Below are 14,043 nucleotides of genomic sequence, written 5' to 3'. Positions count from 1 at the left end.
AACAATAAATTTTATCATACGTGCGATCATAATGTAGTTTTTCATAGATAAGAATGTCGGTCAGTATGCTCAAAAGCAAATGCATTCTTGAAAGGCAAAAAGAGAGGGAACGTAGGAGGTCGATAAACGGGAAACCGTAGCAAACGCGTACTTAGACTCGTCTAACCCGAGCTATGGGTGCCGTGGATGACGTCACGTGCATCCGACACCCTCGCTGGTCATCGATCTGTCCACCCTCGGACAATGAAGGCGTATCACCGATTACCGATCATCTGCTCTAACGACTCTAATGTAAGCTATCGATACGAATATAGAGGAATAGCACGCCGTGAGGAATGACAGTTCTAGACGTAAAGTAGCTATAGACTACATTATCGTATATCTCGCAAAACGATCATCGTGTTAAACGAACGTGACGTTTAGTGGCTTTTACATAAATGGAGAAACCGCACCTTTGGTCACGCATTTTTTCTCATTACTAACATGCAGCGAAACATTTACAGAGTATAACTAGTAAATGTGAAACATGTGCCATTCGCTTATGAGAAGATATCATTGTCCGGTAGAAAACGCGACAAGATCGCGACGATATACGAGCAGAGTATTTCCGCGCGAGACTTCGCTACGCTCGCAGAACTGGATAAAACCAGTGGAACGAGCTTACGTAAACAACGCAGGGAGAGCCTTCAGGCGCGATCCGGGAGTATATCCCGTTGAAAACAGAGCGAACGCTATCCGATATATCAGCTTCGACTGCACACGGTCGGGTGGTGCAACCTCGATTAAAAGTGGTTAACCGGCTGTACTTTCCTGCCCCGCTTTATCGGCCGCACACTAAACGTTGCCGTTATTTGTGGCTTCCGCGCCGGCTAATATCTGAACGTCCTAAACTAAACACGGAGGACAGTGCACTCGAGAATTCGACGATATTCAGTCGAGCCCTCACGTATTCACCCCTAAGGACCTCGGACTCGACCCCCCGGCTGACCTTTCGTAAATAGCCTGCTACCTGCACTCGATAATACGCGCACCCGTGCATTCTGTGCGGAAAATAAACGCGCGTATAAACGTTTGCGGCTCAGAGAAAGGTCAGTCGTATAACGTGTTCAGCGTTACCATTAAATGCCATGCTTAAATACGGTTCCGCGGGAAATATCGACTACCTGTCCGGACGGCGGAGCCGGCGATGTCGGCGCGCTTGCAGTGGTCAGACCGCTACTTTCTGCGGCGTGCAAATTTTTCCGCTCGCACGGACTTCGTCCCGGATTTCACTCCTCGGAGACAAAAATTGAAGTCGCTTCCGCCTCTCGGGCACGTACACCAGTTATTTCAACGATATAAGGAATTCTTAGGAATTCGCCGTTGGCGATCGAGTGATCTGGATACTTTACTGGTGCGGGACAGTGTCATGAATTCTCAAACAGTTGCGAGCTTCGTAATTCCTCACGTATTCAAGTCCGCATCGAATCCCAAACGCTTTGCGAATATGGTATCCGAAAATCTTAACTCAATCGCGATATAGTTTAGATTTTCACGCAGGATATTGCAATGTGTTCTCTCGAATTCAAAAGATTTTAAACAAGTAAATAATATAAATAGGATTATAGAGAAACAACAGGACATACAACATTTGCAGAAAAAATAACTAATTAAAATAAATACTTAGATCGCGACTGGTTAAATTACAAAATTCTTCTAAATTAATAATCTTCAACTTTGAAAAATAAATTTCTATAAAATATTTTTAATTCGCCTGTTAATGGAAATTATGTATTTATCTTTATGAAAATCATCTAATGTAAGTAAGTTTATCGATTCAGCGACATTGCGAATTAATATCCTATTTTGCTATACGGATCTGCTCGTCTTTTAAAGGCGCGACATATTCAGTAATCTGGCATCGTCCCTCAATCTTTCGAGAAGAGTCCCTCAATCCCAGTCTCTTAGTCAACCCTCGAATGAAATCGATGCTTGCTTGGGATGCTGCGTAACATTCGTAAGGGCCACACGCACACTCCGCTCCCTTCTAGTAATGGGAATTGAAACACGCCAGTGCGACGATTTACGATCAATACTTCTGTCCAAAATTTTGAACACGTAACGCGTATCGTGCCATACGCTCTGTGGGATTCGTAATATTGACGGCATATCGTGATTTATTTGTCTCTGAATTTCGTACTTTATATTTTCAAGCATTAAAGTATCTGTATCTCTATGACATGAAATATTGCCACAGTAACTTTGTGTGAATAATACGAAATAATTTCGTATAATTTGCGTTTCTCTTCTTATCATTCTTTATTTGTATACAAATTATGAATCACGACAGTAAAACAAGATACACATACTAGAATCGCGACACAAGGAAGAGAGGGGAACGAAGAGAAGAAAACCGATCTAGTAAATATTTTAAGATTTATCTGGGGGACGATTCAAAGCAAAGAGTCGGGAGCGTGTCCGTGTGAAATCGCAATCTAAGCCTTTACGATAAATTTACGTTGCATTTCCTGCAAGGCATGGCAGCTTTGCTCGGGATTTATCCCGTGGGAAATCAGTTAGTTTCGTTCGGCGAAATTCGCAATATTACAGCGGTAAGGCAAGTTTGAAGGAGGCCGCATAATCGAACACCAATTCGTTAAAGTTGATAGCCGATTGTAAATAGTCAAAATTGACGCGTTTGTTCTTGTGAAACTATTCTTCGGAATTAATGTCAACATTTGTCCGAAAAAAATATACGGTACATTTCAGTAATTATTACGATGAGATAATTTTACGATAATTATACAGTTATCATTGGCATAACGGTGCAAGCATATTACGCTACTCCATATTAATTCGATCAATATTTTATTAAACACGCTATTGTGATATAAAAAAAAATCTCATAGAAGAAAAAGTGCGTGGGAATTCCACACGTGATGTTATTTGTTCCATGCGTTTCATTCTTTCCACTTCCTACGAGAATGTCAATGTTGCCCTTTTCTCTTTCTTTTTGTGATGAGAAATCACCCGATCGCTCGCCATTAACTGCGCATCTATTGTTTACTACACTATACAAAACAAACAATGGCGATACTACAAATGAACATAAAGGTACATGGCGCTTCGACATTTATTTCATTACCCTATTCTTTGGCACTTGCCAGGTCGGAGACAAAATTGCTCTTCGTTCAATATCACTTTTCGTTTGTTATATTACACGTTACTTTTCCCGAATATACTATAATCAGCTCGGGAACAATATATCTCACATCGTCACGCGTATACATTCTGTTTTCATTCATTGCGATGCAAACACATCAAGTGTTTGTTGCAGTTGAAACATACAAGTGTCTCTCTATGTTCCTTTGCGAGCAGTGTTTCGCGAGCAGCTATCATGCGCAGCGAATGGCGAAGGAAATGTTCTTCCTCGGGCGCAATACCTTCGAAAGGTATTTTATTAACGGCGGATGAAACAGACAGCGCGGACAAAAGCTGACGTGCTATATTGTTCGGGCGATACATTGGACTGGACGGAACACGCAACACGAGCGCGCAATTGTACCGACCTGCATTCCAAATGCACGCGAGCGATGCGGTCTTGCTGACTGCAATTGTGGTCTCCGCGCGGGGCTATACGTTCGGAAAAATAAATCGGAATGAACTCGTCGACACGCTTTCTTGATAAATTTTATTTATCGAACTCAATAGATTAAAAATCTCGTTAAAGCTGCGAATTCTTCCATCTGTTTTGATCGCGGCGGTAAACGCGAATATTTCTCGCCGTAAATGCATTAACCTCTGTATCTGTTTTGCTAGCAGTCAGTCTCTTTCGTTGTATCCTGTAAAACCTGGCTTATAGAGATTGCGTAACGCACCAGAAACAAGTGTCTAAAAGCTTCCGTTGCATCGTTCCGACTAGCACAAAGTTTGCAAAGTAATCAGAAACGTGGAAGGAGACCGCGCCGCGCCGCGCGCTACACACATTTATGCGAGTTTGAAACTCCACCTTCGCAACCTCAATCTCCTCCTATTATAACGTCTATTATAACGACGATGAACGAAAATATATCTCCGGCGTAAAGTTTTCGGGAGGGGTTGAGCTCAGCGCGAGCATAAGTTATTAGACACGCCCGCGCAATAAAATCATGTTTCGCCTGTATCTAGTCCGCGGCGGGAAGTCACGTCAATTACGTGATATCACGTCGAAGCTAAATTTTAATTGCCCACTCACGCTGTGCGCGCTACAGCAACAGCCGAAGAGCGTAACCGAATAAACGAAAACGAGCCAACTTGGGACAGTTTTAAATTCAAGTTGGAAGGAGTAAGTAATTAGTAATTCCTTCCAACCAGTTCTCTAACGGGTAAGAACTTTAGACTATCCTCTAATTGTGAAGAAACGAATAGTGAAAGAGAGAGGGAAAGAGAGAGAGAGAGAGAGAGAGAGAGAGAGAGAGAAAGATGGGGATGAGAAAGAAGAAAAAAAAGGATGACATCCGCCGGTGAAAGCGAAGGCACGTGTTTCAAGTATCTTCCGAGCGTGGAATCCTTGATATTAATTAGATGAGCGTCGTAACTCTGAAATCGGAGAAGTAAGAAGCCGAACTTCGTTTGGGAGTTCGTTAAAGGAGTTACTCGCGTTCGTATGGCGGCGGATACCCTAACTCGCGTAACGACTCTTAACGCGATGGTCTTCCCCCTCCCCCCCCTCCCCGTCCCTTCACTACAGCCTCCGCTGTCCTGTAACGAACGCAAAGTTCCTAGCGTGAAACACATCCCTACCCCCGTGGATGCTCACAATTTGTTGCACGCGACACCCGACACGTGTCACAGAGTTAGACACACGAGTCTTTCCGTGAGGTCTTTTCGTACCTGTTCCCTTTCTCTCTTTCCGCATTGTTCGCAAACACTTCATGAGCGACAATTTTAAACGCGAACTTTATTCCTTCGTACTATAAAAATTAATCGAACATTCCTACGATCTTCGACAAATCTCCATTAATAATATCTTGCCACACATTTTGTCAAAAAGATGGAAGTTACCGACTCTAAACATTAAAAATACTTTCTTTTGTCCTTATTTAATTTGTTTTATAATACAATTAACGTTAAAACTAATATCAAAAATATAATATGAATAGTGATTCTTTTACTTTTGTGTTTCACTGTTCGCTGAGATCTATATTATTTATTTGATTACTTTATCCGTATGAATTATTTGTAATATCAAAAGACATGACTACTGCATACTGTAAAAACTTTTATCGCATAAAATTTTTTTTCTACTTGGTTGAACTTTTAGCCGAGATAACAGAAGGATCTCGTGCGTGCATTCGTGTAAAATAAAAACGCACTTAGTGATGGTTGAAATGGTTATAAGCGGATTAAAGTAGGACTCACCTGTGGAACTATCTCTGAACCATTTCGTGAAACACAGAGCAACGTCGAAATAATATCTTGCCACTGAGAGTCACAGAAGTCTTTGTTGCCACATTGACGATCCAGATTAATTAATTCTGAAATAATAATGCACTGTCATTATCTAATTTGTAAACTTATCCGAAACACACAAAAAAAAAATTCTAATTTCAGATAATTTATATGAAAATAACAGATCTTCAAGAAAGCAATTCAAATTGCAACAAAAAACAGAATAAAATATTGGAATAAATTTTATCTAAAGCTTATAAAAAATTATATATAAAATAATTATATGTTATATCTATTCATTCGTATAATTATCAAAAAATTTAATGGTTTTTTAAATTTGATTTTTGTTTTAATATGCTAAACTTTTTTTAGCATAGTATCATTTAATAATTTAATATCTTACACAATTCCACAAATATGAAAATAGTTTGGTGATAATTCAATTTACAAAAAATGGATCATAGATTAATATTGATTTCATTATAACACACACGTAATAGTATTAAACTCTAATAAATATATAATTACATAATATCAAATTTTACTCACCAGCCAATGTTTCGTTGTTGCAATCATTATTGTCGTTGGCTGCATCGTCCAAATACAACACATACACATTTATATGGCACTAATTATCATATACGATACGACACTCCCGAATTTTATAGTAAATTCGTACATTCTCGAATTTTACAGTAAATTCGTACCCTCCCGAATTTTACGGTAAATTCGTACGACATTCTCGAATTTTGCGAGCGCGATACGCTTTCAAGGTAAAATACGACAATTTCGAAATTACTCCATAAGCGCGAAATAATTCATTGAAAAATTCAGCACTACGACAATGCTGATCTACTAGAATTGCGAGTCAAAAAAACATAATATTGTCGAAAAAGCTTACTATCGTTTGCCTTCGGCGATTGACAACGCATCCGATATTCCCGACGCGCGATCCCGTGGCGATACGCAATGTATTGCCGAACGAATAAATAACACGAATAAATAACGATGATCGCTCGTGACGTTGCTCGACATTCTCAAGTACTTCTAAAAATTTCCAAAATGGGGGCGCACGTATGCAACTTCATACCGACGCTAAGGACAAGAACGATGTTCAATATGGTGGGATAACCGTGACTGACTTCGTCGATATCTAAATTATGACTTAGATTAGGCCGCGAATATTAATTACTCTTGACGATTCTACGTTGCTCAATTCAATATTTCCGGTATCGTTTAGATTCTTAAAAAGTTTGGAAGACGGAGACTATATATTGCATCGATGCTCAAAGATTCAACGAACACGGCACGATTCGACGTAACAAACGTGACTTCTTTTACGAACGTTGAAAGACTAATAACGCGACCGTACAGATCAATTAACACTCCACGATGATTGCTCATTACTAAAAACAACATTTTCGACGTATATTTATATACGAAACTCACCCCAACAGAAGAAACGCACGCGATATTCAGAACGACACTCGCTCGCGTTCGTCACTCTCGTCGTCGCCGCACGAAATGAACGAGGCAGCGAACTAGATTCTATTACGTCAGGAGCGTATGATCACGTGATTATTAGGAATTTTCATGAAAAATGCTCTATATTATTCTTATATCGCAAAATCATACATCGATCAGTTATTACTATTTATCTTTAATAATCTTTTTTATACCACTTCATTATATAGATTAAACTAGTTATGTAGATAACTAAATGATACAAAATACTGCAAAATCGACTATGTAGATAATTTATATTTATGTGGTTAAGTGAAAAGGTTCCGTGCTTATACATATTAGATGATCGAGAGAATAACAGATCTAAAGTACGATATATGTATTACGCAGTAATAATCTCGGAGTACAAGAAGCATTCCGAAGAACACTGAGCTACGGTGTTGCTATATTTATTTGAAGCGACGTGACAGGTAAACAAAACACTGCGTTCGGACAACAGTCGCCGTGAACGCGAGACTTCTAGGAAAAACGTGTCGCAATAATCCACCGACTAAATATTCGACACATACAACTGACAATAACACACAGCTGACAAGTCATCGTGGAAATAATATCACAAATATAAAGAGAAAATAATTGTATTCTACAATATGTATACCTTGATATTTTTCGTTCGACACTCCCGTTTCTACACGCGATAACTTTACATTATGAAACGCGTCAATATGTTTTGAAATACATGTCTTGCCAATCGTATCGCGTCACCGGATTGGTTGCAAATGTTTAAGATGCATTTTAATGTTTTATGTATATAGTAATTAATCACTAATCTAATAGTTGATGGCAATATAGACAAAAGTCATAGAATCATAAAATAAACATCGCAAAAACGATTTTACGATTATGAGATGAATTTTATATTGTTATGATATCGCTTTTTGTTCACGATGTAAGATAAATATTTCAGAGGCCAGATATTTAAAGGTTAATAATTATTAAAGATAAAAATTGTTTTGCATTTCTATTGTAAAGTAATGTATGAAATTACTATTAATTGTATGTTTCAGTATTTAAGAGACATATCTTTTTTGTATCTAAAATATTGGAGCAATTTATTCCCTAGAATGTGTTTTCAAGATTTTCATTGGTCACGATTGTCGTTACTTTGTCTCTTCATGACAAGTGTGATTGCGCGTCTATGTATTCACAGAATTAGTGACGATTGCGCATTGGCAATGTTCACACGATTAGTTTGCAGAATGACCGTTTGAGGTGTCGCAAATGTGAGTCGCTCTGCGTTTCGCGCGTGTTCTTCCTCAGTGCAAGCAAATTCGAATATAAGCAAATGTCGAGAATGTCAAATCAAACAACGGACGGTCGTGGTAGAGTGTTAATTTGCGTGCATGGCCGCGATTAGTTTTTCAATATTCGTAAAATCAGTCGCGTTCGTCGAGTCGGTCGAACATCGCTCGCCAAATCTTCGAGCAACAACGTGAAATTGTCTTTTAAAATTTTTCAACATATTTCGAGAGTATCGGAAGTGTCGTGTAAAGTCATACGGGTGATCGTATTTCGTGTCATTTATAATCGCGGTATTTGATAATCGCGGAATATCGGAAGTGTGCCGGGCGACGTGATAATAAAAGCAAATGATGATAATTAATCCTTCCGATGATACTCGCGTTTGACATATTTAACTAGCAATACAGCTTCATCAGACGCAGATTGTCACGATACCGAAATTTTCAATAGATAGAATTGTTTTGTGATTGTAATAAAATTATTTCGGAATCGTATTTCATTGAAAGTCGGCTATGTCGTACATAATTAGTTTTATGTAAATATATATTTGGAAAATGACAGAATAGATTGCAGTTACTAGACATTGACTGGTGAGTAAATTTTATATTATATGATTCATTATATATTTATTATATATTTTGATATTATTATATTATAAAATTTGAAATACATTACATTATGAAATAAATATGACCTGTGTGATCCATGTCCTGTACATTACAGGATTATATATATTTTTCTATTCATAGTATTATGTAATTTATTAAATTTTATATTGTGGAAAAGAGAGAAAGCTTAGAAAGAGCATCTTGAAATGACAATAGAAAGATTAGATTTTTATAAAAATTATGTTGTTTACTAATTATAGATAAAAAAGAGTTTGTATTTAATTTATTTATTTATAATTATTTATAATTTTTTATAAAATTTACAAGTTTTTGAAAATATTAAATTTTGCAAAGCATGTTAAAAATGCATATTAAAATTTAATAAAAACATATATATATAATAAATATTATAAAATATAAAACAGTCTAAAAAAGCGTTATATTTTAGGACACTGAATTATCGATACACGAGTTAAGATTTTTGTAATTATAAAAACATGTGTAACCGAGTTTAATTTGCAAAGTTTAATTTTTAAAGTTAAATTATATTAATACAATTATCAACAATTAATTATTATCATTCGCACTCTAAGCTTACTAATAGTCGGTAACTTACTCTCTGCTTCACTTGTGGAAAGAGTCCAAATTTCTCACCAGATAGCGGTAGCCACGACGTGCACAATATGGCTGCCTAGTATTGGCATCGCCATGGCAATTTTCTTGGCAGCTTCCTAACTGACGCCTTTTTTATACATTTTACACGAGTTTTTTAATATCAGCGCCTAGGACATAGATACAGTGTGTGTGCGTGTGTACTATAATGTAATCGCGGTACTGAAGAGGTGTTTGAAAGATCGAAAACGTGGTGAGTGTTTCTCGTACTCGCTGTGCGCAGTAACTCTTAGTGATTCGCTTTGTCGTTTCGGTGTCAAGCAGTCGACTTGTTTACAAGTGTAGAACCGCAAGAGTCGATATTATAAGCCAGGGTGTAATTCGAAGCGGCAAGCGACATGTTACTCGTTCGAGCACTCGAACAACGTTGTGAAATACATCCCGTGTCGTTTGGAACAGTGGATATAACCTCTCCGTATCTCGAAGTTTTCTATTCTTTCCGTTTCTACATATTCCGCTCAAGCTGCGCATATTTCAATTTCTCCATCGCCTCGCGTTTCTCGAGTCATAATTTTAAGAGAATCTCCTCGCGCGATTTTGTCGTCGTTTTTATGTCGCAACGATTGACAGCCTCGTGCATAGCAAAACAGTGGTAGTAAACAATCAGGATTGTTTACCGATCTCTTGACATCGACAATATCCGCGTGTACGGTCGTTGACGCGCCGGTAGATAAACGAGCGTAGTCATGGTAACCCACTCGTCTGCGAGTGCATCGTCGCGAACGTTTTGCGTCTAGTGACAGCTGACCAGAAATATTAGAAGTGTCAAATGTCGTGGGCGCGAGATTAAATGTCATGCGATCATTTATTTGTTTATACGTTGTTTTTATTCTTTTGTCGTGAATTATTTTACATTGTTATATCATCAGCAAATAATTGTTCGTGTACGCGTTATCATTCTCATCGTGATCTCGGAGAAAATTGCGCTCCGAGTATCATCGTTTGCAATTGTCACAGTTGGATGTGCGATCACTGATGTATTTGTAAACGTTAGAATGTGATTAAGTATAACATGTATGACGCAAAGCGTTCCTCAAAGCACAGAAGAATGTATTGATTTTTCCGCCAAAATTAATGTGTCTCTACGATGTTTGCTTTCAGGGCGGATCTAACCACATTCCGAGAGTCTGAAAAGCGACACAGGTGCGTACCGACAGAGGCATCCCGCGGAGGGATGTTCGAAATATCCGAGCAGTAGCGACCGATGCACGTATGTTTGTTATGTTATTTTTTTATCTTTTGCATTATTTCTTGCCATTGACTGCATATATAAACAAAAGATTACATTTAATATTTGTTGATTATTCTATCTTCTTTTGCTTTTAAATTTTAATTTTAATTATTGAGTCGAGTATATTGATATAGAATTTATTTCTCTTTATGTATAACAAAATATCTTTGATCAAATAAAATTAGTAATAAGAGTTTGTATTATTGTAATGCATCAATTTGTTTTTAAAATGTGTTATGATTATTAAAACACCATAAAGAGTATTCGGAGCAGCTTTATTATTTGTTTTATTAAATATAATTTTTAAGCATATATTTTAAGTATATATTAATTACATATTTTGATTATCATAAATGGTAAGAATATTATCAATGCTATTGTTTATATATGCGGTCATTCCATAGCTATTGAATTTTCTTCTTTGTTATGTACAATATTAGTTTACACATATACATACATTATCAGTAATTATTCTGTTGCCATAGTTGGTTTGTCTGCTTCTTCTGACACTTGCATAAACATTTGTTTTTTTATTTTAACTTTTAACATAACATGCATTTCTATTATTACTGTGGAAAATCCATTTATTATATCCCTTTTTTTATTACAATTAATTTAAAAAACTTATTGGATAAATATATATTAATATATATATATTAATATAATTATAAAAATAAAAATATAAAAATACAATAACATATAAGTTTAAAAGAATTACAGTTCTTATACTGCATAAATTTTATGTTTATCTTATTGTTAGTCTATGATTATGCATGTGATAAATTATTTCGTTATCTGCTTTATTATTGTATTTAACTAAAGAGAAAATTCAGTATATTATACATTTATTATAAGCCTACTGATACATATATCCCTACTTGTTAATAGTAAGTATGCTCCAATGTTTTTTTTACCAATAACATATTCATAAATTTTACTCATGTTTTAAAGTACTTGAATAACATAAATTCCACCGAGATTCTCGAGCAGTATGACCTCTTTTTTATACGCATATGATAACAGTTTTTATTACTCTATTATTTTAAAATGCCATTGACATTAATACATTAAAGCTGAAAAAGATTTGCAATATATTCTGATTTTAATATGATATATATTAATTCATATGTGCAAGAATGTACATATTTTAATATAATTAAGAGAAATAATTTAATAAACATGCTATTGGAAAGTTATCATTTTCCAGTAACGTGGAAAATGTAAACATAAACATAATTAAATCGGGGCAACTTTTCTGTATAATGTTGCAAACCTCTATTTTATTGATATACTTTTATTATGAAGCTGATAATTAGAAAGGTGTGCTATACCACGATGTATGTATGTATTTAGATATATAAAAATTTTATTGTTGATAATTTGCAAAATAAGCGAGAACTACATTAATATTTTTTTAGTCTATTGCAATTATTTACTTTATATACCAATTGTTGTTATACTTGTCAATCTGTGTTGCCTTTTATCAATAGTTGTGTTTTATGGACACAATCTATTTTTTAAAACAACTAAATTTTATATTTTTTTATCGCTCAATATTTAATATCTTTTTTCGTGCAATTTTTTTGAATTATAAAAATATAAAATGATGTATTTTTTGATAGTTTTATCGTAGGATGGTAGGAATCTGTAATACCATTTTACCGACAAATATCGCAGTATAACACCCTTTCCGGTAACTTACTCATGAAGGTAAGTCTTTATACCGACGGCAGCAGTACCTACATACCAGCTGTTGTAATTTACTCTTCATCCCTTGACTAAATCCCTTGACATCTTTCGTACGTCCTATTCGCATGTCGGTAATAACACTTCCTGGCTGTTATTTTCGGGTTTCCATTTGTTGAAATAATGGCGAACACATTTTCAACAATCGAGACATTTGTTAATTTCTTTTATACTACAGAGGAACATACATTTTACATCTGATTATCAATACAAAATTTATCATAATAATTTATATTATGTAGCACAACTATATTGCAATTTTGGAGATAAGAAATGCCGTTCAATCAATAATATTTATATGAGACTATGCATCTACGTACTTTTTAAAAAATGAAAAAATAATGAATCTACATTTATCTGATATACTTAGAGTTATTGATTAATAATTATCTTTAGACTTTTATTTATGCCGTACAATGTTTTCTGTTGTACTAATAAAGAACTAAGAGAGATGTATATATGTACAGACAAAATGTACAGACAAAATGTACAGACAAAATTCGTGAAAAGAAGTCTACAACTAATATAAAATATACTTTTACTTTGATTAATTACATTTTTCATACGTTTTGCGATGGACTCTAGGTAACATGTTAGCTATTCGTGATGAATCCGAATAAAAAACGAAAAAAAAAAAAGAAAGCGGCGAGTTCACGTGAAGTAAAGTGGCTTGTGGGTGGGTTTGCGTTTGCGTACACGAGAGCGAACTTCCGACCGCGCGTTGTCAGGTATTATTTTTAATCACTCGATAGTTCGCCCGAATGCCCGAGTGCGAATCTCGAGGCAATGCGATTATCCCGTAATTGGATTACGTTTGACTTCCACCTGTTTTCATGCAGATACGCCGCGTTCGCTTCTTTTCACATCGCCGCTAGTGCCGAGGTGCCAATATCGTTTTTTCCTTTGTTTTTTTAATGCAACAATTCACACGTATTAACTATCAGTGACTTCATATAATTCACTGGATAATGTAACAGTATGTTTTGCAAAAGATATGTACAGTGCGAATTACAATGTTATATCTAAACTAAAATATACATACACTTAATTCGATTTTTGTATTTACGAATAATTTCCGTTACTCTTTTATTGGAAATAAATAAAAAAAAATATTTGCAATCTATTATACAAAGAATTTGCATATTAGTTTCTGAATGCAGATGTTTATTAATATTTTCGTAGTTTTTTAAATTGACCATGAATTATGAATTTCCGGTCGTATTAGGGAGCATCTGGTTTCCGCGTATATTGTATCAAAGGGACGAGAGATCTCACGTGGGTATAATAAAACCAATAACCGATAATCGATCATGCGACTCGATAACCCCATTCATAGCGTTTATGAAAGAAGAGATAAGCATCATGAACTTTTCTCATCAAAACACGTGACACATGACCTTTGTGTCAAAACATCATTATCTCTTATATCGTGAATTAATTTAGTCCATTACCTTTTCTTCTGTTGCTTTTTCAACTGTTTAATTAATCGGATATTATTTCCTCCAGTTTGCACTGAATGAGCATATTGTTTCGTTGTATTTCTTTCTCATTGCTCAAATTCTTGAGTTCTTACACTCCAAACTGCCAGGTCAAATATCTGAAAAGAGAAAT

The 14,043-nt window shown here is 35.6% G+C and overlaps 2 protein-coding genes and 1 long non-coding RNA gene across 14 annotated transcripts in view; 1 reads left to right on the top strand and 2 right to left on the bottom strand.

The window, feature by feature from the left end:
* Positions 1–7,026, bottom strand: part of LOC105674723 (uncharacterized) — a 237,534-nt gene extending 230,508 nt beyond the window's left edge. For 3 of the 5 annotated variants that reach the window (XR_010890910.1, XR_010890909.1, XM_067357837.1), the window contains exons 1-2: positions 5,959–7,001; positions 5,380–5,495 (exon numbers count right to left, since the gene is read on the bottom strand). The gene's annotated coding sequence lies outside the window, so the exon portion shown is untranslated. Of the gene's footprint in view, positions 1–5,379; positions 5,496–5,958 lie in introns of all 5 variants that reach the window. The other 2 variants (XM_067357833.1, XM_067357834.1) reach the window with 2 other exon arrangements.
* Lar (tyrosine-protein phosphatase Lar) overlaps positions 1–14,043 on the top strand; it is a 375,895-nt gene that overhangs the window by 105,343 nt on the left and 256,509 nt on the right. For 5 of the 7 annotated variants that reach the window (XM_012371239.2, XM_012371241.2, XM_012371238.2 and 2 more), the window contains exon 1: positions 10,554–10,665. In XM_012371239.2, coding sequence (XP_012226662.1) covers positions 10,660–10,665 — 6 coding nt within the window. In that variant the 5' untranslated portion in view covers positions 10,554–10,659. Of the gene's footprint in view, positions 1–9,439; positions 9,649–10,553; positions 10,666–14,043 lie in introns of those variants that run through there. The other 2 variants (XM_067357827.1, XM_067357826.1) reach the window with 2 other exon arrangements.
* Positions 10,659–14,043, bottom strand: part of LOC105674736 (uncharacterized) — a 246,038-nt gene continuing 242,653 nt past the window's right edge. For both annotated transcript variants that reach the window (XR_001101177.2, XR_010890911.1), the window contains one exon: positions 10,659–14,029. This is a non-coding gene — a long non-coding RNA (uncharacterized lncRNA). The remainder of the gene's footprint in view (positions 14,030–14,043) is intronic.

The sequence above is a fragment of the Linepithema humile genome, chromosome 6 (assembly GCF_040581485.1).
Source record: "Linepithema humile isolate Giens D197 chromosome 6, Lhum_UNIL_v1.0, whole genome shotgun sequence".
Lineage (NCBI taxonomy): Eukaryota > Metazoa > Arthropoda > Insecta > Hymenoptera > Formicidae > Linepithema > Linepithema humile.
This window is presented reverse-complemented; position numbering and strand designations above follow the sequence as displayed.